At 36.2% G+C, this 27,789-nt stretch overlaps 1 protein-coding gene across 1 annotated transcript in view; it reads right to left on the reverse strand.

Annotated features, from left to right (window-relative positions):
• LOC125225172 (Down syndrome cell adhesion molecule-like protein Dscam2) overlaps positions 1-27,789 on the reverse strand; it is a 249,772-nt gene that overhangs the window by 131,721 nt on the left and 90,262 nt on the right. Inside the window, exon 4 of the mRNA XM_048128749.1 lies at positions 11,255-11,397. Within this exon, the coding sequence (XP_047984706.1) occupies positions 11,255-11,397 (143 nt within the window). The remainder of the gene's footprint in view (positions 1-11,254; positions 11,398-27,789) is intronic.

Genomic DNA, 27,789 nt, shown 5'->3' on the forward strand with positions numbered 1-27,789 from the left:
GTTTTGTTCCGGTCTCGACAAATTTGGACGATATGGTTTGCGTTACGTGTTATCATTGACAGTGATTAAATACAACAAAGCAGGCGGTGGGCGTGTTTTTGTCACTTGTCATGTCGTGCGTTTACTTTGCACAGTGCACACGTTTAGAACATGACACGTCGTATACAACAACCATCCATCTCAGCCCTACTGGTTTATTGGAACCGGGATAAAAACTCAATAATTGTAATCAAAAATCTGATACTGGTCTCTTGAAACTAAATAATTTTACTATAAAAAATTTGAAATTGATTTGAATTTACATTTTAAAGGTTATCCAGTTTGGCGATAACCCTCATAAATATAAAAATGTAGGGGCAAGTGTTCAACCTGTGGACACTTTCCAGATTTGGATATATTTTTTAATTTTAATGAAACACCACTGACAGTATCATTACACTCTTTATTTTTTCCAAAGAACAACTAATCAGTCTTTAATCAACACAGACTTTTATAGTGCTAGCTATACAGTAACAAAAGATATGAGCTCTTTTTTTTAAATGCAGTTTTTGTCCACATGTACATCAGGCGTTTGTACCTGTGGACTTTGACATCCTGCCTATGGACGGCACTGTACCTAAGGACATAAAATCAACAATATAGATTTAACAAAATATTTTCTTCTTAAACTCTTAATGAACAAAATAAAATAATAATCAAGTTACTAAGTAACACGTCGGTTATATTTTAATAGACATTTTGCTTCTTGGCATTGCAATATTCTTGATACAACTTCAGCAAACTCGTCAGAGTGGGATGAGTTTCCACGATCAACACAGTCATCGGAATCATCATTCAGCACGTAACACTTTTGACAAATGAAACTAGATTCATCATCAGAATCTATATTGTCCTTGTGAGCTTTTGATACGCACTTTGCATGGTATTCTGCCTTGCAAATGCTGCACACAAGTAAAGCTTTTTTGCTATATTTTTACATACAACACACATCTTGTATGATAACTTAGTGTTCTCTAAGATACAAACTTTTTTTGTGTCTGATGCCTGGTCAGACTTAGTACAATTAGGTATTGCTACGTCTTCCTTATTAGGTGATTCTTGCACATTTTTAGGCTTAACTTTGGTAGGATTCATGGCTTTTTTTGGTTTAATTTTACTTGTACTTGACTGATGTAGTTCTTTCTTATTTCCTTTTTTATTATTAGCAGTGTTCTTTCTTTTATTAATTTTTCGCTTTAATTCCTCCATCTGAATTGAGTTTCACTGGCGTATCAGTTAGTATCCTTGTTTTACCAGGTTTTCTTTCACGTTGAACTGTCCAAGCGACTTTGGTCGAGATTCTGGCCCAGATATAATTTTTGGTACTTAAAAATCGTTGACTTTGGAATTTTGTATTTTTCAGCAGTTTTCCGCACAGAACATCCATTATTTACTTCCCGAACTGCATCCCTTAAAGTATCGGGGCATATCTTGCTACATATTTGTCCACTTTTACTACGAGGCACTGAAATAAAATAAAAATATTTATAATTTTGAAATGTCCACAGATACAACAAGCAATATTGTACTTGTGGACAGTCCATAGGTACATTCAAGAAACTGTCCACAGGTACAAATTCGACACTTTTATTTTTAAACCGTTACCGATCATTTTTAAAACTACTTTCGGGAAGTAAAAACCAAAGAAAGCAATGATCAAACATTAAATTTATATATGTGAGCACTAAAACAGTCGTATTAATTACATAATTTGCAAAAATCGCATTGAAAATGCAAGTATAAACTTACTTTTTGGCACAAAAACTTTCAACAGCCGCACGAGACACAATTCCCTCCATTTATAAAAATGGCGTCCGACCAGTGTTGCCATATCAGAAAAATACTATTTGAATACGTACTCGATATTTGTCTATGGCCTTTTGTTTTTTAAATACTGTTAGTGTCCAAAGGTACACGCGTCCACAGGTTGAACACTTGCCCCTATTAAGATAGTCATACTTACACAACCAGTCCCATGAGACCGATATAAAAATAATGAAAAATGTGCCGACTCCTGGGCCCACACGTCTCGTCTATTAACTTCGAGCCGTTATTATTATATATTATTATTTGTCCCAGGAACACTTGTGTAGACTAGTATGACCATCAAAATACGTGTTTAGGGTTCCGTAGTCAACTAGGAACCCTTATAGTTTCGCCATGTCTGTCTGTCCGTCCGTCCGTCCGTTGATAATCTCAGTGACCGTTAGCACTAGAAAGCAGAAATTTGGTACCAATATCAATCACGCCGACAAAGTGCAATAATAAAAAGTGGAAAAAAATGTTTTAGTAAGGTACCCCCCATACACGTAAAGAGGGGAGTGTTTTTTTTTCATTTCAACCCTAACGAGTAATATTGTTGGAAAGGTATTTAAAAATGAATAGGGGTTTACTAAAACCATTTTTTGATAACTCATATTTTCAGAAATAATCGGTCCTAAAGTAAAAAAAGTAAAAAAAAAAACTTTCTAGAAACATTATTTTGACCTTGACAAGTTAAACAGTTTTTGAAATAAAAATACGGGAAACTACGGAACCCTACACTGAGCGTGGCCCGACACGCTCTTGGCCGGTTTTGACGTTTGGGATCACTATCCCAAAATCAAACAGACAAAGGTGACAAAAACACATCCCATAAATATTTAAATGACGCTTACAATTTATTGAGATGAAACTAGGTATTACCTACTTTAGATGTCAGAGCCAAATTTGAATAGCCTTGCCAAGATAATATCTTAGAAGCCCGTCAGAATCTAATATCGCTTCAATGTATTTGTATAATCCCAGCGGAAATTTTAACCTTAAATTTATAATGCGTACTTACCTCTTGAGAAAATAAACTTTCCACAATCTACACTAATGATAATGCTCAACTTTTGTGTAAGACATTACTCGGTATGATGGATCATCTCTCAAGAAAATTTATTTGTGTAGCTATCAGTGAACTATAGTGTACTGCCCAAAGTTTTTTTAGAAATATTTCATAGATATATAATTACACATCGACCAATCGTACGACTTTTTCATGATGACGGGTAGATTTGTCAAATCCAACCTATCATTAATAGTATGACGTCAAGCACCAGAGCAAAGCCTCTTCGAGAATTAACACTTTCGAAACCGGGCTCTACGCGGCGCTACGACATTTTCGCTACATACGGGGAAACCCATGTAATCGGCTACGCTTCTACGAGCGGTGTACCCGACAGTCGGGTTCTTGGTAGCGAAAGTGTTAAACCAATATTTCATCAATGTGTGGGCAAGTAAGGTACAGTGGTCCTAATGCCAAGTAGGAGACACAATACCTAAGTCTCGCCTAGCTCAGAAATGCAATCTATCTCTATCGCTCTTGCTTTTAGCGCAACAGAGCCAGACTGCATTTCTGCGGCGTTTGGCGTCGCGGAAATGCCATTCGGCTACGGGGCCAAGACTTACATCATTTTACACATAACGTTTTTACTAGGGCCACGACAAGTAAATTTATTAAATTAATAATGAGGGAGGTTCTCATTACTGAAAAAAAATGCACTGTGCTGCTAATAAAAGTCCCTATGACATTTGCAGCGTTTGGATTTAAGAACGATATGGATAAAAATGTGATTTTGTTATCAGTGTCATATCGCAGTGATATCTTACTCATATCTTAGAAGCGTTGTTCAAATCCAGCGCGAATTTGTGAACTCGCATCTATTCGAAGCTCTACAACACTGTCGATGTCGATGCGGTGTACGCCAGCCGTCGCTAAACATCAATTGAAAACGAAACAAAAGCTTCACAACAATGGGAAGAGCAGATTGAATTAGTCTAACAGCAAGCACACAGTCTAACAAAATGACACAAGGGAGACATCTGTTCAGAGTTGAATCTGGCTGTCTCTTTTTAAGCTTGACACTACCTTTTTCAAATAGGGCTGTCAAAAATTAAAGAAGTTGTGGTTCTTCCAACTAATTATAAGGTGAGTTTCGTTAGTAGATGTTTGCTCGAAAGACATTGTCAGATTATTGCTAAGTCTTTACTTTTTTGTTGAGATTTTATTTATCCGAATGACGAATTCTGCCAGGCTAATTCGAGCGTAGCACTAATTACACTATTAAAATTGATATTTGAATCATGTTATTTAGCCATCGTGCGTCTCGTCGTCAGTGTCAATCTCAACGTTTGGACAAGTGTGAAATAAATTCACTACGTCTATACTTTCTGTATGATCATGTCATGTGTTTTAGAAAAATATTGGAATAATATTTCAACCCTCCCAAAGACGTCTGTTTATATCACTAAGGTCGTTTTAAAATGAAGCTTGATATCTTGAAGCAGAAAGAAGTTGATTATGTCCAAAAATAATGCTAACAATGCATATTCATGTGACGTGGACGACAATGGTGCACTGTTTGGGATGGAGATTAATTGGACACATGCAGTTGTGGTTGACCGAAATACTCGTAAAGAATTCCTATAATCGTTTTAATTCGTTTCAATTTTATATATGCAAAAAATCTTCTTTTTCAAAATAGAAATCTTAAATGGATATGAATTTAAACAAATATTTAAAGTCACATACAGGTCTAAAGCGATTAATTAACATTATTTTACCTTTTTTCCGACGTTTCGGCCAGGTTGCAGGTTGTAAAAAAGGTAAAATAATGGTTATTAATCGCTTTCGACCTGTGTGTTTAAATATGTGTGTACAAAGCGCGAGTACTTAAACAAAAACAAAAACTAAATTATGTCCTTGGAACCGGTTTTCTTTTCTTATTAACATAGTTCTCAATTAATATTTGCACACTTTTATACATATTAATTAATCATAGCTAATGCTTCTGCATTTGATTTTATAGCACAGTTTGTTTATTTTAGTTCGCTATCTTCTTAAAATATTAGACCTTCACTCAATTCTTAGCATAATGATCAATAAGATATCTAAGTAATCCATACTAATAATATTATAGATGGGAAAGTGTGTGTGTCTGTTTATTTGTCCGTCTTTCACGGCCAAACGGTAACGAATCGACGTAATTTTATAAGTGGAGATAGTTGAAGGGATGGAGAGTGACATAGGCTACTTTTTGTCTCTTTCTAACGCCCCTCTTCCCTATAATGGGGGGTGGAAGTTTGTATGGAGCATTCCGCAATTTTCGAATTTAACGCGAGCGAAGCCGCGGGCAAAAGCTAGTCTATTATAAAGGAACTATCTGACTTTGAATCTTATGTTATGTTTAAACATTACATCAAGTACAGTCAACCAATTGGAACCCTAGGCCACTGTAGAACTATGTCATAGTGACGTTATAAATCAGATTGTAAGAAATCTCTTACTGCTTGTCATTTTGACATGGTTGTAGAGTGGCCTAGGGTTCCAATTGGTTGACTGTACGTGTTAACAGAATAATATAATAATTAGTAGTCTTATTCGGCAAATAAAACATACAGCCATGGATATCTGAAATAGTCACGTCAGACCCTCGTCTCTACATTAATTATCCTTACCCACATTGAAATATCCAAAATATGTACGTTTTGAAATCTATTCCAGTTTAATGAGGGTCGCATAGCAGGTTGAAGAGTGGCTTACAAAATATAAGAGTTTATGCATTTTTGTATAAAAAGGGTTCGTAGAAGATGAAGATAAAAAAGAAACTATTAATAAATACCAAAATTTACTTTTGCGAGAAGTTAAAATAATTATTCTAGAAATCAATCCAAGTAACCTGTTTCTTTTTCCAGTAGTTTGTAAATTTCTTGGTTTATTTTATTTCTCAGAAAGCCTTTGAGTAGACACTGACCGAGATAAACGAAACCTGAGTTCCAATTATATCAATAAGGCTATAAAGGTAAGTTGAAAGCTAAGTAATTAATTGAAGTTTTCATTTACCGATGTCCATATACTTCTGTTTAGAGGTATTCACAATGATTCTCCTGGCTGGCTAATTAAAAATATACAACTGTTTGTCTGAAAAGAAAAAATATGCAAGTTTAAAATAAGTAACGGCTCCATATCTTTCGTTGATGGTCGGTTAGGTGGCCCCATAAACAATGAGGCTTAAATTTAATTGTCAAAACTATTTTAATCCTGTATTGAGATGCAATTTGACTACAAATGTTTCTTTGACAAAATCCTCTATATCCATTGCCTTTGTCTTTATAAAAACCTTTATTTAACGAATTTTAAACCTATTTCTTTCCAAGGAAATATCAAACTCATGAAACAATTGGCCCAATTATAGTGAAAAGTCGAAATACATGTAGCCTTCGGCAAACAATAAATCGTAGCGGAGCGTTCATTAGTGCGGCAAGGTAACTGCCCACGAGCGGACTGTTAACGTCATCCTGATAGTAATAGCGATAGCCATTGTTGATACCTGGCCCCGTAGCCGAATAGCATTTCTACAACGTGATACGAAAATGAAACGCCGCGAAAGGTAGTCCGGCTCTGTCGTGCCAATACGCAAGACCGATAGAGATAGATATCTACGAGCGTTTCGTTTCGTGAGCGTTTGTGCCATTCGGCTACGTACCCAGCTGTCCACCTGCATTGCATTTGCCATTAATTTTATATAATTATGTGATACGATAAAACCGAAATACATACATGTGGTCCCTAATATATGTTTTGTTAATTTTAAACAATTTTTATTATAGTTTTAAGTTTTTAAGCACCTAAGAGAAAAAACCCCAGTTCTAAGTCAAGGCTTGTCCAAAAAACCTTTAAGTACCATAAGAATACGTTACTCGATAATGTAAATGGCATGGAAAATGTTTGTGTTTTTGGTTCTAGGAAGTTACCATTTGGGGGCTGTGTTCGCTTTTCACATACAATTGAATGTCCTTTTCAATAACATTTACGCTCAAAATTTAAAATATGCCTGCCCGCTCCTTTTCAGTCTAATTATTATAGATCATGTCGCTACCACCGCCGTCGGCATAAATAATGCATGCTTATTATTTGCCAGCCGTTCGACCTGGACCATTAAACTGTTTAATTTTCGACTGAAGCGCTCACATCTACATTTATGAAGGCCGCTGGATTCGTTCACCTTGCGTAACATTAAATTTGTTTTAAATAATATTAAAAATTTTAGCCAGCAATTATACACTCACAGATTATGGGCATTTAACTTTTATGGAACTAACCTTTGCCCACCAGCTTCGCTCGCGGAATACTCCATAAAAAATCTACCCCCATTTTAGCGAAGTGAGGGATTAGAAAGAGACAAAAAAGTAGCCTATATCGCTCTCCATCACAACTATCTCCAATTTAAAAAATCACGCCAATTCGAAGCTCCGTTTTGTCGTGAAGGAATATTAGTATGGATTACAGTTTACGTGAATGAAAATCCATGTTCGTTATAAATTCTTGACTCGATAATACATTAATATTTTCTAAAATTCTTTCGAATACATGTTTAAGCTTTTAGATTATGTGACTAAAATCATACACGTGTCATATTTTTGTGAGATAAAATCCCATGTATATTGAACGAAAAGGTTGAACCAAGAAGGATTAGATTACGTCTTTGTTTGTAATGCTTCGCAAACGAGACTGGCTCCCTTCCAAACTTCCCCAATATAAATATGTATGATATATTTGTGACATCCAAATTAGAGAAGAAAATAAAAGAAAATCGCTTGCGGATAATAAAAATCTGTCTGTCGAATTATGGAAACGAATAATGTAAACGGTGCGAAAGAAAAGGCTACGTATGTACATACCTACTGTACCGTTACCATGGGCTGCCCAAGTGAGAGCCGTATTACTTTACTCAAAAAGTAAGTGAGTTTACGTTTGTTTACAATATATTGTGCCTAACTTCACGCCAAAGAAGCTGCTTCTATCCCTTTCTAAGTTTATCAATAAACGGAGAAAGAACTATAGGCGAATGCTACGCCTCTGGTGTTTACGCGATGGAACTAAAATCATAAGTAAATGTAATTTACCTATCGAAATCTGTCAATACAGGGTCTACTGCAAATTTCGAAACATACGCACTGAGGGATTCTTCCTCTTTCACTTTATACTGATAAGAGTAAAAGAGACTCATGTCCACATGTCGATAACTTCAGTATTCGGTAGTAGGCCTCAAACCATAGGCAAAGTCATTCTGACGTGACATTTCTGTCAAGTTATACAAAAATCACACGGAATTTTCACAATTATATTTGCAGTTTTAAATAAAATTATGACTAACATATTGCATTAATCTATAATATTACGTGAAATTCAAGATTAGCTAAAATTGAATAAAAAGATAAACCAGTGAACAAATCAAATAAGGTAATGAGTTATTTTTGGCCATCATATTGTACTATTTACAATTGAGATGATTATAATGCTCAAAGCAGTTTTTGGTTTCAGAAGGATGACGGAAGCTATGATTGAAATCAATATTTCCGAACAAACTCGTATGGTATTCAGTCAACATGGAAGATGGTTCAATTGATATTAATACTGTGGCACTCTGGCAGTTACGCTACTCAAAACCTTAGGGCAGCAGAAGAGGGGAGCAGTACCAATTTATAGGTGTTTTTGTTCCGCGATGCACTTAATGGTATTATTGGCCATGATCATCACAGTTATATGTATAGAAGTGCTCCAATAAAGGAAAAAACCTCAACTCCAAAAAATAATCCTGTTACTAAAATAAAGTATTTCATTAATTGACTTTGTTTATTTGTGATGTTCTTGAGTAGTAAAGAAATAGAAATATTTTTTACAGAAAAAGGGTACATAGCATCTTATATAGAATTAGCTTTTGCCCGCGGTTTCGCTCGCGTACTAAAAGAATTCTTATTCAAACATATACAAATAATAAAATTTTCATTTGGTTTCTATGCAGACGTTTGTCTGCGTTTTTTTCAATTACTCATATTACTATTGTTTTTAAAAAAGAAATGCTTGCAGTGGTTGTACAAATGTTACACAGCAACCACAGCGTAGGTAGTAGGTACGAGTAGGTATGTATTCTATATACACTGAGGAAATTACATATTGTACAACAGAACTCATATAGCTCCGTATCTGAGCACTATTGTCGGTGGGTAAAAAGTACTTTCTCGCATTATCGCTTACAATTACCGATTGCCGACCGATTACCCCTATCCCTATCCCTAACCCTACCCCTATCCCTATTAGGGTTTGTTGGGATTTTCCGCCAAGCAAAGAACCGGGAAATGAACTTGAAGGCTGTAGGCATAAACCCTATAATTTATGAATTTATTATGCACACTATTGGCGCTTTGTAAATAATTTGTAATTGTTCAAAAATACTTCTTTTCATTCATAAAACATTGTATTGTGTAGTTACTAAATAGTCATAAGTTTAGCATTTCAATATGTGCAATATTACTTTTATGATTAACAAAGTAATTGTTATTCCTGTAATTGTAATTGTTTATGTTGTATTAAATATTGTATGTTTGTGCTGATTGCCAAGTTGCCAATGCTCCTAATAAATAAAAATAAAAATTAGCTTTGTCAACTTTGACACTAGGACTTAGCTGAAATGTCAATCGTTGACGCTGAACCATGGACTTTAAATCTATGCGCTAAACGCCGATCGAAATTCAGTCTAGCTCTGTCATGTCAATACGGAAAAGTGATAGAGATAGCTAAGCTACGATAACGATGTTAATCATAATCGTTTGTGCATTTGGCTACGTGCCCTGCCAAAAAATTAGATACAATTTTTACTTGTTTCAAAATGCTTTTTCTACTCACTTTTGTATCAAATTATAATCTTCATATACACCCCATAATGGCTTATCGCCTTCAAAAGTTCTATACCTTACCTTAGACTTTGTCGTTAGCGTTACCTATGTCGATGTCGTTGTAATTGATGTTTGATATGTACGAAAACGCTGAATTTTAGGTTTTTAGTTTTCGTTTCACATCAATTTATTAAATACTTAGCCTGTTACTCAAGAATATTACAAAATAAACAAAGTCACAGAATGAGATACTTTATTTCAGTAATAGGATAATTTTTTTGAAGTTTTTTCCTTTGGTTCACTTTTAATATATACCCACGAGATATGGTGGTAGGAACTAACATGCCCATGAATTGGTACTGCCTGCTGCTGTAGGTAATCAGTTGATTCTTAACTGCCTCATTCCTTATCATTATCAATTTGAACAATCTTCTACGTTGGGTTTGCTGAATACCATACGGCTGGCATGGAAATATTGTTTTCAATAATATCTTATTTTTCTGAAAGCAAGCAATATAATAATATAATCATCTCAACTGTAGCTAAACAGTACAAAATGATGAATAAATATAACTCATTACCTTTGTAAAAGTATCAAACACTGGTTTCATCACTGGTTTATCTTTTTATCGAACTACTGACTAACTGCTACATTTAAGCTGTTCTTGAATTTCACGTAATATTATAAATTAATACATATTAGTCATAATTGTATTTAAAATTGCAAATATAATCGAGAAAATGTTGTGGGATTGTTATATAATTTGACAGTAATGACACATCACAGTGAATTAGTGGTTTACTTTTACGCTAGTGACTGTCAATGATTACTCACGTAAAGTATTGAGTTTTCACTAGAGACTGTCAAATAGTTCTGGTTCTATTGACTTCATACAATCAGAAAGAGAGCGCCTTAGCTGTAAAGTTAGGAACGTATTGAAAACTCGGAGTAAACACGTTAATAACTTATGGTACCGATGAAAATTTTAGTACGTGAGCGTTTCCGCTTGGAGCGCTATTCAGTTTTTCCATACATTTTCTGTAACTCTCACTGAAAACGTAACGTATTTTTTAACTCAAAAAAGTCATGGTAAGGCTACTGTGCAATACAATATAAAATTTAGGCCGTATAAGGCACGATTTCTATTTTTCTTTTCTATTTATTTCTATTTTATTTTTATCATGGTTCGAAACTATCTAGTCCTAAGTTTTTTTTAAATTAAATTCTAGAAAATACATAAACGGTAAATGTACATGTCAATCACAAAAAAAAATCATGAGTGATCAACTTCTGGGCAATATGGATTTGAACTCGCATCTTCAGATTGCCGGTTCATTGCGCACAGTAGCACCGAACCGTGCGTACCGAATTACCGATGATACCTTTGGTAGGTTGCGCGACACGACACGACGGCGCCGTGCGCGTTGTGCTTGCGGCTGCACGTCCTGCCGGTAGCGTGTGGCCGTGAACGGGAGCACTAGCGTGCAGTAACCTGTGACTAGCGTGACTGACCTGCCTGCGCGCGCATGTCACGCGATACTACGGCACCGTGCGCGTTGTGCGCGCGGCAGCGGTACACGGCAGCGTGCACATCCTGCCGGTAGCGTGTGGCCGGGAATGGTAACAGCACTAGCGTGCCGTTGTCCAGCACCTGCCTGTAACAAAGTAACAAATATAAACTAAAATATTATATCTTAATGGACAATGCTATGTTGCCCGAGGCATTGTTCCCAGGACACTGGCCGAGTGCATATTTCATTAATTTGATGACAAATATCTTGAGCCGAAGGTAAATTCCATAAAAACATAAACAGTACTTTTCCGAACAAATTAATAATGCTCTGCCAAACACTGTCCGTATTAATTAATTCTGGATTCCTGAAAGTCGGCCATGTGATAAATAATACGTGATAGTCAAGTAAACTATAATATTTGTACTCAAAGTAAGAACTATTTTCCTAAAAATGAATACAAAATAACTAGCACCAGATTTTTTGCTATTACTTTCTGTGGAGATAAATATCCATTTCAGTAGCTGAGTGAATTAAGAGAATATTAAAAACTTCAAACATTCATATCTATTCAAACTATAGCTTATCCACTCATTCCTAAATAAACATACCTACTATGTCAAATCAGTCTTAAAAATCTTATTTAGTACTGTTAAAATTATTATCTTCTAATATGGAATGAATTATGGAAATGATGGGTATTAAAATGTGTATTCCGCTATAAGAGATGAAATTGAGCAAAAAAATTACTAATGGGAGCGTAGACCAGGTCTTTTTAAAATCAAAATGTCTAAGAAGATATACATCGAATAAGCAAAATTCATTGAAACCTTAATATCTCGTCTAATAATATTATTCAAGTAATCAAGTAATTTATTTGCTTTCATATAGTTAGTACATATATTGGGTCTTATACAATAAAAGTTTCATACATGAGCCCCGTAAGGGCATAGCAATTCTTAAAAGTAACTTATACTAACTTACACTAATTTCTTATAGCTTAAAGATGGTGACCAAATGCTACCTCAAGGTATAATCAACGTTCTAATATATTAGTTTCTAACAATGTTTATATAACAAACCTTATAATCTATTATCTAAATAAACAACATTATCCAAGAATTCATTACTTTTTGGTCACGAGATCGTTTTATCAAGTTCTCCATCACTAAGTTCCCTCCAACAAAGACACGGAAGTTCGGAAAACAACCGTAATTCACTTACGAGGGGTAATCACAAACAATCAGCAACACGAAACATTTGCCAACTCATCAATTGTGATAAAATTCCAATGTTCGACTTTAATTTCCTCAGCGGACTGGCAGGCGACAGAATTAAGGGCAGATTGCCTTGTTTATTTTTCTAAAGGAAAGAAAAAAGAAGGAATGTAATTGGCGCCTGGACCGCGCCCCGAGATTGGTCGGAACTCGGAATATTTAAAAAGGCGGAACTAAGAAGTTGGCGAAGATGTTTTCAGACATTAAATATTTACTTATAATAGTCATACTAGTTATGAAAAAAAAGCTGCACTTTTGGATGGAAGCAAGCCGCTTTGCATGGTGATAGTAGACATCATAGTAAACGATTTTTTCCGAGGATATCGAAATTTCATCCCTTAGGAAGCCGAGCGTAGCGAGGTGTTTTATGAAAATTAAAAAAATTCTATCTTTTTATTGTGTAGTCCGATTTTGACAAAACGTATCTCATATGAAAGGTATTAATTTGTGTAATTAAAAAAAAATACAAAGAAAAAAATTTGAAAGAAAAGTAAGAAAAAAATAAAAAAAGTAAATTTACGTCTCGCACTGAATAACTTCAAAGAATGACAGACAAAATGTACAATGAATCGAAATCGAATCAGTAGTTTTTAAGATGCAAGTTGTCAAAGTTGGCTTAGTTTGTTTATATGGTCGCTTATAAATTCCTTAGCCAGAAAGTCAGAAACATTATATTTTTCTTACAGTTAAAAGTATGCATAGGTAATCCGAGCCAATCAAGGAAAGCCGAGCGTAGCGATGTCTGTTACGAAAAACAAAAAAAAGGCAGTTTTTTTTTATTGGATCGTCTTTCTAAGGGTTTCTAAGGAATGAAATTTTTATATCCTTGTAAAAAAATGTTTATAATGATGTCTATTACCTTTGCATACTTTTAACTGTAAGAAAAATATAATGTTTCTGACTTTCTGGCTAAGGAATTTATAAGCGACCATATAAACAAACTAAGCCAACTTTGACAACTTGCATCTTAAAAACTACTGATTCGATTTCGATTCGGTTTTTAGTTTATAATCATGCATTTATTTGTCTTTAATTTAAAAAAATCATATATTGAAATTATACACCGTGTCTACCGTTTATTGCGGTTATTCAGTGTGATACGAAAATTAAGGTTTTTTTTTTAAAAATCTTACATTTTTTTTCCAATTTTTTTCAATATTTTTTTTTAAGTTACATAAAGCAATACCTTTCAAATGAAACATGTTTTGTCAAAATTGGACGACGTACAAAAAAATGAGATTTTTTTTCGGTTTTCGTAACCGACCTCGCTACGCTCGTCGTTCTAAGGGATGAAATTATAATATCCTCGGAATTTTTAATTTTATTTTGATGTGTACTGTTACTATGTATTTTTCTGTGTAAGAAAAACATATTATTTCTGACTTTCTGGCAAAGGAATTTCAAAGTGGCCATATAAAGCGATCTTTCCCAACTTTGGCAACTTGTATCTTAAAAAATGCTAATCTGATTTCGATGCGGTCTTCAGTTTTCAACTAAAAATTTATCTGTCTTCGATTAAAAAAAACTCGTATATCGACATTGTACATTTTGTCTGTCATTCTTTGAAGTTATTCAGTGCGAGGCGTAAATTTACTTTTTTTATTTTTTTCTTACTTTTCTTTCTAATTTTTTTTTCTTTGTATTTTTTTTTAAATTACACAAATCAATACCTTTCATTTGAGATACGTTTTGTCAAAATCGGACGATACAATAAAAAGATAGAATTTTTTAAATTTTCATAAAACACCTCGCTACGCTCGGCTTCCTAAGGGATGAAATTTCGATATCCTCGGAAAAAACCGTTTACTATGATGTCTACTATCACCATGCAAAGCGGCTTGCTTCCATCCAAAAGTGCAGCTTTTGGCCAAAAATTCTCCATAACAAGTATGACTATAATGTATAAGTATTTGTATGATTTACGGGTCAGGCACCTACTAAACGTGCGAAAAGGACGCACTGATGCCATAGGCTATATCACGCGTCAGTGCTTCACTCGCTGGTATTAGTCATAGCATTAATAAAGTCTGTGTAAAAGGGCATAAGTGTCCTGAGGTACTCAGGACTTCCGCCACTTTTCAATAGAGCCACAGAATTTATCTATGTACCTATTCGTAAGTCGTAACTGACTTCAAACAAGTTATATCATACATAATCAGTTTAATTTTCTGCCTTTCTGAAATACAAAATTCAAAATTAATTTACAATTCGTCGAATCCCGAAGCAATCCAACCTTTCGCAACATTACGTAAAATTGAACGCTGGGCCGCTTTCCTTTGATTGTAATTGTTTTCCGATTACTGGAAAATGGGAAAATCAACTTTGAGTTGTATGATTGTAAATTGTTTTGTAAAAGCTTTCTAAAGCAAACAGTATTTTCTCAAACATGCAATGAAATATTGTCTTTACGTTCCTTAAAATGGGCTGGGAAGTATCGCTTTTTGGGCGGAACAACTCGAGAGGACTGTAAAGGGATTTCATATTATTTTTCAGGCCTAGGCCTGCAAAGTAACTTTTTTTTATAAAATATTGTCCTTTAGAGCATTTTTTTTTATTTCATTGTATGTTTGAGAAAAGCACTATACATGCCTCGGCGTGAAAACGGATTCCCGGCCTCGTATCCCTATCCGGCCTCGCTCGCACGCTCGCTCGGCCGTATATACCCACTTGGCCGGAAATCCTCATTTTCCCGGCCTCTGATGTAATGTACTATTCACGGAAACTGCAAAGGGTATCCTATGATCTGGAAAGCAGCAATTAATTACGTGAAAAGCGCTTTCGTATGTCATTTCGGGTGTCTGTGGTTGATTTCTTCTTTCGAGTATTCGATTTCACTTTATGTCGCTTTCTCGATTTATGGAAAATGACGAATTGCTATGTATATTGAAAACGAGCGATATGAATTTGAATTAGTAACCTAGGAATTGACTACTGGTTTTCAATTCAATGGCGATAACATTAGACCAATCACACGAAATCGATCGCTCGAAATTCAAAACTCAGGCCGCTACTCAATTAATTTATCACATTTAGAGTAGGCTTCACTATTTGATAATTATTTATTATTATTATTTCACTCTTTAACACGTTATTATTTATTTTCCCAAGGTTTACAGCTCTCAGGATCAGTATTTAGAGTACATAGTCTTATCCTTAAAATTTTGGATTGAATTGACAATTCATTTAATTTAATTTAACACATTCACCGCTGAGCTACGGTTGTAGCGCTACAATGCAGTCGATAAATTGGATCTCCCCGTATGTAGCGAAAATGGGTCGTAGAGGCAATTTCCTGAAACTATGCCTGTTTATCTCTGTTTTCTGGCTACTTATAAATGTTCAATGGCGTCATAAAATGCCAGGATAGATGAATTGAAAATAACTCAGAGTAACACTTGCTAGCAGTTATTGAAGTTACTGCGCGGACCATATTTCTTCTCCAAACTGCGTTGGGTTTAGCTTGCTCCCTTTATATGCCCTAAATGAATTTATAAGGGTCTTAGGGAACTTTCTTGTTCCATGGTTCTCATGCTACATAAAATGGAGAAGAAATAATTTTATTTTGTTACGGTATTTTAGAACAACACAAACAATGATTTTCTAATCTCTCATTCATCCAGTCCGAAAATAGGTACTAAAAGTGTAATGTACTCCCTTACAAGTACAATAACATTGATTGAAACTTACACGATTTTTACACATATTTAAAGTAATAATACGCTATTCATCATTCTCTTGCCCTTATCCCAGTCACTTGGGGTCGGCGCAGCATGTCTTTCTCTTCCATACATCTCTGTCACTCGTCATCTCATCATTAACTTGTTTTAGTTCCATATCATGTCTCACACAGTCCATCCACCTCTTCTTCGGTTAATAATACGCTATTATGGGAACAAATCAAATTATTTTTAACAAATATTTTGATTTGTGTTTTTTAAGTAGTCACACTACTTAAAATTTATATATATTACTATATATAAATTAAATATTTTTTTTTATATTATTTTTTATATATTTTTTTCTTTTTCTTTAATATAAGACATCTTATTTCGATTTTTAATAATACGCTTTTAAGTCACGTTTGCAATTTTAAAATAAGTACTACTGAAGGTATATTTTATAATCATAATTTGTGAAAGTGTGGAAAGAAATAAAAACTTTCAATGCGTGTTTATGCTTTGACGGATCAGGAGGGTCAAGGGGTTTATCGGACATAATTAACACTCAAGTGAACACTGATTATTATTTTAATCCATTTATAACAACTCAATTCCAATCACAAATCAAATTATTGCTGATTAGGTAACCTAGGTAGTGCTAACGAAACGCGGTACAGTTCCTAAGAGACTAGCGTTCTTCACAATTGCTGGAAAAATGACCTCTCCCCATTTTTGTGTCCCTTATCCTAGACTCCGTACAGCGCCACAGAGATGGCGCTTGCGTTCCGCAGCAACTTCGGGTGAGTCATGAGTACAGACTCATGACTACTTGAGTCATCTGATCATCCGTAATAGACGTAATCTGATAATCCGTCGCTCGCTTGCCACCGTGTCTGTGCCTGCCATTCTTGAACCCACGGGCATGGCTAGAGACGATGGCAAGCGACCTGACGGAGCAACACTAGTGCCGTGGAAACTAGGTAGACCCCCGGTGTGGGACGCCACATGTGTGGACACATTTGCGCAGTCCCACATCCAAGCTACCTGTTTACAGGCCGGCGCTGCTGCCGACCAGGCCCAACTACTCAAGCGCCGCAAGTACTCGTCTTTATTACAAGACTACGAGTTTGCGGCGCTTGCAGTGGAGACGATGGGCCCTTGGTCGGCAGACATGAAATCTTTCATGGGTGCCCTGTCGACCCGGCTGATAGACGCATCCGGCGACCCAAGGGCTGGCGCTTACCTCTCCCAGCGTATATCGCTAGCAATCCGGAGAGGTAATGCGGCCAGCGTCCTGGGGTCGATGCCGCACGAGGACTCACTGGACGGGATTTTCTTTCTACGACTTTTTTTTTCCCTTATTTAGTACCTCCTTATTTAACTGTTAGTATCATTTTTATTTATTATAAGTTTATTTTTAAGTATTTAGTTCAATTAGTTTTGTACAGTTATTATTAAGTTTTATATATTGTATATAATTTACATTACAAGTTGTTGCAATCCGTAATTATGACCAGGATGCGACCTACTTCAAAATATACCTATTACCGAAACACCACCTGGGATTGAAAACTTCGGAAATCGCTCAAAAATTTCATAAATATTTTTTTACACGTTTTAAGGAAGTAAACACAGTATCTATGGTTATTTATAACATATAATATGCGTAAAGATAATTATGTAGATGTAATTTATAACAATTTTGATATAATATGCCCAAGGGAAATTTCCTAAGTCGATTTATCCCCTAACTGGAGCCACCTAACAGCTTTTCTATTTTTGGGCATAATAATATATGGCTCCAACAATTTTATTACTCGTAAGTACCTAAGCAGGTAAGTCCTTACTTTTTCACCACACCAACTGGTAAAGATCAATTTTGCTATTCGAAAACGGATAGCAAAATTGCATTTTATCCACAAGAGTGCCAAGTAATTTCATACACATTTTAACTTGATGCCTTGAGCTGGCTGGTAGAATTTACCTACAAATAATTATTTTGATTCAAAAGTATTGATTAGATTGCTGGATTTGATTTAGTTTGATGTTTTATAGTCAATATTTTGTTCGTGTTGATGTGGTGAAAAATTTTGTGTTTCACTCGGTGGCAAAGTTTGTTTGACCTACGTGCCTTGAAACCCTCGCAACGCTCAAGATTCCACTTTTTGTACCACTCGCCTCGCTCGCGGTTCAATATTGGAATCTTTCGCTTGCTCGAATATCAATATTGGCACGTGCGGTTAAACAACAACTTTGCCCCCTTGTAAAACAAATAACTATTTTTCATCATTTATTCTTAAAGTGGCTTATTCATTTGTGATAGGAATTTTTCATTTTAGGAAACATTAGACAGCCTACCTAGGTTGCTCAATCCTTGGCCTTCGCTTAGCTCAAAACGGAAATAAATAACGGTTTTTGACTATGTACGTTGTTATTAATTTAACCTTCCTAATGAATACGAGTACCTCACTAATAAAGAAGCCAACTAATTCCAACCTTACAAAACCCTTAGTCCCTTTAAATCACATGACCCAGCTATCTCATTAAACTCCATGATAAAAATTTATGTCAAAAGTTAAGCGGCTGGCTTATAAGGGGCCATTAAGTTTTGTTTTTGAGTTGCCGCTTATGGGGCCTCTTTGTTAACGAGATTCAAACTTTGTTTTGGCCAACTTTGAGGTGTAATTGAGAATTTTAATATCTAATTTGAAAAGGTGAAGGAAAATACATTATTTTCACTTGTGTTTTGTATACTTCTCAAATTCGAGTTTTCGCTTATTACGCTGTTAATTTTTAGTAGAGACGCTGTTTGTTTTTTGGAAATGCGCTGTTTGTATATATCTGACCTAATCAATATGCCAAATTTTAGAGGCTACAGAAGTAGGTAACTAGGTAGGAAGGTAGGTGGGTTATGATCCATTATGTAACAAGTATGTAGTTACCTATGTTAGCAACATTGTGCGATTTAAATATTTTTTCAAAAAACAGGAAATCAAAACCAGAAGCTAAATTATTTTACCGTGAAAACAATCGAGAATTCGTTGCAATATCAATCTTCAATTTCAGAAGCAGAAAATACCCACCAAACTGAAATAACATCCAATTAAAATTTTACATCGTAGTATCAGAATATCCATTTACGAAACTGGTAGTTTGAGTCAATTGGCGCAAGATCAGTTTGTCTATCAAACTTCGAACACCTGACACAAGTTGGTGAAGGAATTGTTAATGACCGAAAACTTTCCATCAGATCAAACCACTGACGTGACGTGAAAGTTTCAAGCTATTTCAATACGACACTACGTGGAAATTTATGGCAACAAAGTCGTTTAGTAAGTCTAAGAAATGTGAATGATTTTGAAGATATAATTGAGTGGATTAGTTAGAGGCATATCTCCGTCAACTCGGTGTCGGCAAAAACTGTCGTGATATCGCTTGGGACCGAGCAAATTGATAATACCTCTAATATTAATAATTCATCTAAATTTTATCAACACTCAAGCTGACGTTATAATTCTTATGAAAACCTCAATTGCAGACATAATCATACCATACGGTTCCCGAACTCCTGATTACAAAATAATTTGAGGATTTAATTTGTAGATAAAGCTTTAAAACACCCGTGTTCTGATGATTTCATTTTGTTACAATTGCGTCTACATACTACACATTACACAGATTCTGCAACTCTTACACATAACTACTCGCAGACACGTACAGTCAGCAACAAAGTTATGAATACAGCCAAAGTGCCAAAAATATGTATACAGAATTTCATTTCCTGTACATTAAGATGTGTATACATATTTTTGGCACTTTGTATTCACAGGTTGCTGACTGTACCTGTACATTTCTACACATGCACATACACAGACAGTAGTAACTACAGGGCGTGTTGATTCGCCAGCCACATTCAAAGTGAATGGCATCCAGTTCGGCCAGTCATTAGACTAATGCTTGAGCCTTTCAGCCCCGGATCACTCCGGCCAGACTAGCCGGAGTGACAATCGTTGACGCTACGTGGCGATCGAAACGCAGTCTGGCTCTGTCGCTCCACTACAGAAGAGCAATAGGGAGAGTTAGCTACGAAGCGTGAGCGACTGTGACGTTGGCTAGGAACCCTGGTCCGTTAATGCACTGATACTCGTTGGAAACATTTGCGGTGCGTGCGATACAAGAACAGTTGTCATTGAGGTTTGTATGGAGGTAGGAAAGAAGAGGAAAGCAAACCAATCAACTTTCTGAGTACTTATATGTTTTCCAGTTAACCAAAGATAATATTTAAAAAAAAACTTGACCAATAGTCTCACAAATAAATTTATTATGATTATGATTACCGAGTTTGGTTGGTCGCTATTATGCCAAGATCAAAATTAAGATTACTTACAAGCAAAGACATATGTAATTCCGTATAGACAGCTACAGTCTACGAAAAAAACGTACCTCAGAGCCATATAGGAAAAGGTACGGTGGCCTAGATGGCGTTACACCTTTGGGGGACGCTCGGCTAGATGGCGCTAATATTAATATTTGACATTTTAACACATATCAAGCTAATATGGGCCAAATTGTCAAAATTGAGGCTTCAAAGCGCTGTGACTACATATTTTACTTTGACAGTAACTCTCTATAATACTAAATCCTCTTTGTTACAAGAAAACATGTTGTTTCATAGGAAGACACAAGCTAAACCGTTGTCAGTCAAGCTACAACACAAATTTAATTACCAAAGGCGAAGGCTGATATATTTTAGTTATGTTTCCACATCAGTGGCTAAAAGACACCCGTTTTGTAAATCGCTGTACATTTTACTACACAATTTCCCTCCATTTTCCTTCCACCCCTAAAAACGTGCATAGGTAATAGTGGTAGTTTTTATATAAACAAGCCATTGTACAGTACAGTGATTTATAAAGGTGTTTCCTTAGCGATCGAGAAACATAAATAAAAACCATGTCTAATTTTAATGATTTCGATAAGAGAATATCAGAAATGGCGCTAGTGCCGCATCACCCTTGTCATTAAGGCCTGATTTAGACGGCGTGGGAACTCGCATGCGATTTTAGTTACATTGCGGGCCGTTGAGGGTACATACAATTTTGCACAGCCATCAAATACCGTAATGTAATAAAACTCGTATACGAGTTCTCGTACCGTCTAAATAGGCCTTAAGTCAGGCAAGCGCAGGTTCCGCGAACTTATTAAGCCTCAGACGTAGTTAGATTTTATTTTATATGAGTACCTGCCCACATCTTGTTAGCATAACATGAGCTTTCTTAAAGAAGTCGTATTTAAAGTAGTTATAACCTTTCCTTCTAAGAACTTCTAACCTTTCTTTCTATAATAAAGGTAAAATACTTGAAAGTTTTTACTAAATTCTTCACTTTAAACGAATCTTTAAAACCTGCCTATACCTAGGTATATAGGTCTAAATTTTTAAGTTTAAGGGCACAAATCAATTTTATATTAAAAAAATTGAGGCCCGATGACCCGGGTTCGATTTCCGACTTCGCCACCAGTGGGTTTGACCAGTTTTTCTTTAGTGTATGGTATCTATTTCAGTTTGTCACTGATGTTATGTATTACTAGTATAGTGATATACCTACATGTATAAACGTGTACCTAATCAATATAAAAATTCGTTTATTGTTTCCATTCTATTTAGCTTCGATAATCGGATATCTTAGTAATCGCCATCTAAATGACCTTGTTATGTCTATGAATCACTTCAACAATTCTGGCTAGACAAGATCCAATTAATCCCAACATCTCACTATCAACACTTGGCGATTTTTTCAGCACTCTTCAGCGAGGAAGCATTCCCTAATGATCCCGCATCCTTTGAGCAGTGGCCCGCGAAAATTTACGAAGGACGACTGTCATGAGGGGTGAGCGAGGCGAAACGTACTTGTCAGCTTACTTGAGGCATCCTATGTAACACTTAGGTGCCAGTGCACCCAAGTTGAGTGTGTGATAAAGAGTTTTTGAATTAATAGTTGTTTGATTTGGGTTAGTTATTTTTTGATCTTGTACCAGGCCCCGTAGCCGAATGGCATTTCTCCGACGCCAAACGAAAGCGATACGCCGCTGGCTCTGTCGCGCCAATACGCAAGCGCGATAGAGATAGATATCTACTAGCGCTTCGTTTCGTGAGCGATTGTGCCATTCGGCTAGCCACCCTGGCCTGCTAGACAAGCGTGAAATCGTTGTAGTTTTCTCACTCTATCGTCCGTATTGGTACGACAGAACCATTGCAGCGTTTACCACAGAACGTCAATGAATGTAACCGTTTGGCTAAAGGAACTGGCCTCGTAGCCGAATGGCATTTCTGCGATGCGAAACGCCGCAGAAATGTAGTCTCGCTTTGTCGCACTAATACGCAAGAGCGATAGAGATAGTTTGCATTTCTGCGGCGTTTCGCATCGCAGACATGCCATTCGGCTACGGGGCCTGATACGGTCGGATTAACAACGATATCAAAATACCAATGCTGAAAATAATTCATATCTATTCTCAGGCCACAGCCATTTAACGGAACACGTTTGTGTTTTAAACCCCGACGCAAAAATGCCGGGGTGTTATACGTTTGACGTGTCTGTCTGTCTATTTGTCTGTTTGTCTGTCTGTCTGTGTGTGTGTGTCTGTCTGTGGCATCGTAGCTCCCGGACGGATGAACGATTTAGATTTATTTTTTTGTTTGAAAGGTGAGTTTCATGAAAATCGGTCCACTATGTCGCGGTCGGAGGTTTTTTCAAAATTTTAATTTTGTGGTTAGGTTATTTATGTTACAATGTAAAAAGTGGCCGTGGTGTAATTAAATGCGTGGTCGTATATTAAGATGGAATAAATATTCTACGTAAGTAGCGAAAGTTTAAAGAAGATAAGTCGCTACACAGAAAATTCCACAGCAAAGGAAAATCATAAAAACTGTTATAAGTACCTTTAAGATCCTCCACGTTCTTCCCTACTTTAAGGCAACTTATCTCCCTTCAAAGGTAGTCGAGGATTTCTTCGAAGGGATAATTATTGTTGTTGTTTATTGCGCAGTTTTCTCGTGGTTACTCTAGCCATGGGGTCTCATCCGGAACATCGTATAATTAATGTCAAATCAAAATCATAGATGGCGCTACGTGCCACGATTAGCCATTATGACCTATTTATTCAATAAATTTAAAGGTCTCAAAGGTATTATTTTAGTCTCATGCATTAAGAATATCATTAATTTAATACACAAATCCACACAAACACGAATTCAATGCAATATTTTTCAAAATTCGAATCTAAAATTTATTACACGACTGAATACAACATCAGCAAACTCGCATTGAACGTTATTGAGTCGTCTAAGTATTATTACCTCTCGTCACTAGATGGAGTGACTGTGCATAACGTACGTGATATAATTAGAATAGCCACTTGAGTGCGGGCTAGTCATACGCTCAAAAAACCAGTGTAAGGGCGCTCTCCGGAACCATGATCTTCTTACGCGTCTGGACGGCACATTTTAGACTGGTTACGTAGCCGTATTCAACTCGTGTGCACTCCGTAACCACATGGTATCGTTAATGAAACTTATGAATGAATGGCGTTGTTGGTAAAACGAAAAGCAATATGTGAAGCCTGGCGTCCACTAAGCGATTCGTCACTAATGCACGCACTTTCATAACAAATTCAGAAGGCGAATTAACCCTTAAGAGGATACGATACCGAAGCACGAATTCAAATTTGAGATTTTTAGGTCTTTATCGCCGTCGCGCTGACGGGGGTGGAAGTGGAACCCACAGAGAGGCCCTGCCACACAACCGCGTCCGCCGCCGGCGCAAGTAGCTACTCGCGATCGAGCGCTCTCTATATTTCTCTAGTTTCGGACTTCTGATGCGACCGAGCGGCACCGCCCCCGACTGCGCGATGGCAATAAACACAAAAATCACAAATTTGAATTCGTGCTTGCCTACCTTATCGTGTTAGTTCTTCATTATTAATAAATCATTTTAATTGTTGAATGTTGATTAGAACTGTTATCTGGGACATTTTTATTTTTGTCAAAGTTGTACGTCCACCCGACTTTTTTTGAATTTGGAAATTTTTATGTGGTTTCCACTCAGAATCGTGAGCTCTTTCACTCCTAATAGGAAAAAAAAGTCTCCCAAGTTTTTTCCCATTCCGTTACCATTTTTAGAGTTCCGTAGTCGACTAGGAACCTTTATAATTTCGCCATGTCTGTCTGTCCGTCCGTCCGTCCGTCCGTCCGTCCGTCCGTCCGTCCGTCCGTCCGCGGATAATCTCAGTAACCGTAAGCACTAGAAAGCTGAAATTTGGTACCAATATGTATATCAATCACGCCAACAAAGTGCAAAAATAAAAAATGGAAAAAAATGTTTTATTAGGGTACCCCCCTATATGTAAAGTGGGGGCTGATATTTTTTTTTCATTCCAACCCCAACGTGTGATATATTGTTGGATAGGTATTTAAAAATGAATAAGGGTTTACTAAGATCGTTTTTTGATAATATTAATATTTTCGGAAATAATCGCTCCTAAAGGAAAAAAAAGTGCGTCCCCCCCTCTGACTTTTGAACCATATGTTTAAAAATTATGAAAAAAATTACAAAAGTAGAACTTTATAAAGACTTTCTAGGAAAATTGTTTTGAACTTGATAGGTTCAGTAGTTTTTGAGAAAAATACGGAAAACTACGGAACCCTACACTGAGCGTGGCCCGACACGCTCTTGGCCGGTTTTTTTTTCATACGTTTTGTATGGCAGTAACGGAATGGAAGGTTTGAAAAATTTATGGATATCTTAAGACATTTTTTTTACTTCCTATCAGGCAGGATCGAAAGACCTTGAGATTCTGAGTTATGAATCGCGTAAAAAACACCCATGTAACAAAAAAACCGGAGTGAACAACTTTAAAAAAAATGGCTCATCTGGCCGGCAGCCATAAGGCCATAACAGATAATAGTAATTATGTGTTGAAATGAAATGAAAATGAAATATTTATTTTTCAAGTAGGCATATTACAATGAACATGTGAACGTCAAGTTTAAGTAAATAACAAATTTCGGTGTTTTTCTCAATTTCATGAGTAAAAATTACTCTAGACAATGAAATAAAACTATGGAAACGTTAATTAATCCGTTTCCATAATTTTATTTCATGAGTAACTATCGCGGTAACCGAAGACAACATTACCTTTTATTTTTTATATTAAGTACATGTATTTGTTTACTTAATAATATACATTTCCATATTTATACATTGAAATAGATATCATACACGAAAGGAAAAACGACACCGACGACGGTTTTTTTCCCACATTTCTAATTAACTACGCGCCTGCTTTCGAGTGCTTTAAATTTTAATAAACCAACTCATTCTTTGATTGGGGGCTCGGGCCTCTCAAGGTCAGTGCAAATGTGATGCGTAGAATAGGTACTAGTATAGGTAGGTAGGGGCGCGGGGCGCGGGGCCGCGACTATCTTGTTCATTCACATCCACTTGCATGTGTCGCGGATAGAGCGAGTACGTAAGCGGCGAGCACACATACTAACCGCGCGGAGGCCGTTTGCCACCCTGATGTATACCTCTATCACAGTATAATAAAGGGTATTATCATACAGTATGGCCACTCCCGCTCCCCGCTGAAAGTGCCGCCCACCCCCTCTCGGTTACCTCACAGTTACCGCCTGTCAAAACGCGAACAGTCGACCTGTCATATGTCACTCATACAAGCATAGTACGCGTTCACCTACACGAGCTTAGACTGTGTGCTAGGAACGCGCCTCTTTCATATATTTAATCGCCAGTGTCCGAGGTGTGCCTCTATGTACCTAAATGAATTTATTAGTGTGAGAGACCCTTACGAATAACATTCAAGTTAGTGTCAAGTGATTGACTGCACATGTCAAAACAAAAAACATTAGGAATTGGTCACACACGTGTTCAGTAATTATCTTTGGTAAAGGCAGTCACACACATGTTCAGTAATTATCTTTATTTTTTTAATAACTCGATAACCGTAAGAGTTAAGTTTCTTAGAGACATTAAATTCACTTGATCTTCCCTTAAAGTTAACAGAATTCAATAAAAACAGTGTGTATAACAAATAACAATTTTATTTACATGATTTATTTTAACTTGCATTAATATGCTGTTCTCGAACATATTGTATCGATAAACTACCTCTCTAGTCGATCTGTGTCGATACTAACCCAACGAAGTAACTTTTCTAAGACGTCACCAGCTCACCACGCGTCCTTTTCTTTAGGGTGCTATAGAAAAGGATACCTATAGTTTTCTTTGTTCTTATTTACTGTTAGACTTGTTTGACAGATTATATCAATTTATAGAGCAATCAATTTGATTAGTGAAACTAAATAATTTGTTATTCATGTTACCTACTTAAAACTGGAGTTTTAACATTTGGTATATAAACAACAATGTGCCACAGGACTCATAATAAAACGGCTCAACATAATTTTTAAGAAAAAAAACCGTCGCCTTTCGGTTTCTGGTGAAAGCTACTTGCGAATGTTGGATTATGTAGAAATGTGTAAGTATTTTTTAAAACTGCTTTTAATGCTTCAATTATTAGATGGCAACACAAATGAATATACGTATAACGTAAAGGTTTGAGGAGTTTCCTCAATTCCTCATGAATCCGATTACATTATAAGAAATCGAAGCTTGACAAACTTTGACTTGAAAACTCAATATGCTTAACAAACATAACTAAATAAATGTCACTGTTTTGGACTTAAATGCAAGCTTTTCTTCCAAAAATACCAAAGTCACTATGAGTGTGCCGTTCAGATTTGAGGAGTTCGGTTCTGACTATCATCAGCAGTTCCACTGCACCAAATGATACTGTTCTGGACGTAAGTGCATGCTGTTCTTATAAAAATACCAAAGTCACTATAAGCGTGCCGTTCAGATTTGAGGAGTTCGGTTCTGACCATCATCAGCAGTTCTACTGTACCAAATGTCACTGTTCTAGACGTAAGCGCATGCTGTTCTTATAAAAAATCGGCCAAGAGCGTGTCGGGCCACGCTCAGTGTAGGGTTCCGTAGTTTTCCGTATTTTTCTCAAAAACTACTAAACCTATCAAAATCAAAATAATTTTCCTAGAAAGTCTTTATAAAGTTCTACTTTTGTGATTTTTTTCATATTTTTTAAACATATGGTTCAAAAGTTAGAGGGGGGGGACGCACTTGTTTTTCCTTTAGGAGCGATTATTTCCGAAAATATTAATATTATCAAAAAACGATCTTAGTGAACCCTTATTCATTTTTAAATACCTATCCAACAAAATATCAGCCCCCACTTTACATGTAGGGGGGGGGGGGGTACCCTAATAAAACATTTTTTATTCCATTTTTCATTTTTGCACTTTGTTGGCGTGATTGATATACATATTGGTACCAAATTTCAGCTTTCTAGTGCTAACGGTTACTGAGATTATCCGCGGACGGACGGACGGACGGACAGACAGACATGGCGAAACTATAAGGGTTCCTAGTTGACTACGGAACCCTAAAAATGGCAAAGTCACTATAAGCGTGCCGTTCAGGTTTGAGGAGTTTAGGTTCTGGCCATCA

This window comes from Leguminivora glycinivorella, chromosome 4 (assembly GCF_023078275.1).
Source record: "Leguminivora glycinivorella isolate SPB_JAAS2020 chromosome 4, LegGlyc_1.1, whole genome shotgun sequence".
Lineage (NCBI taxonomy): Eukaryota > Metazoa > Arthropoda > Insecta > Lepidoptera > Tortricidae > Leguminivora > Leguminivora glycinivorella.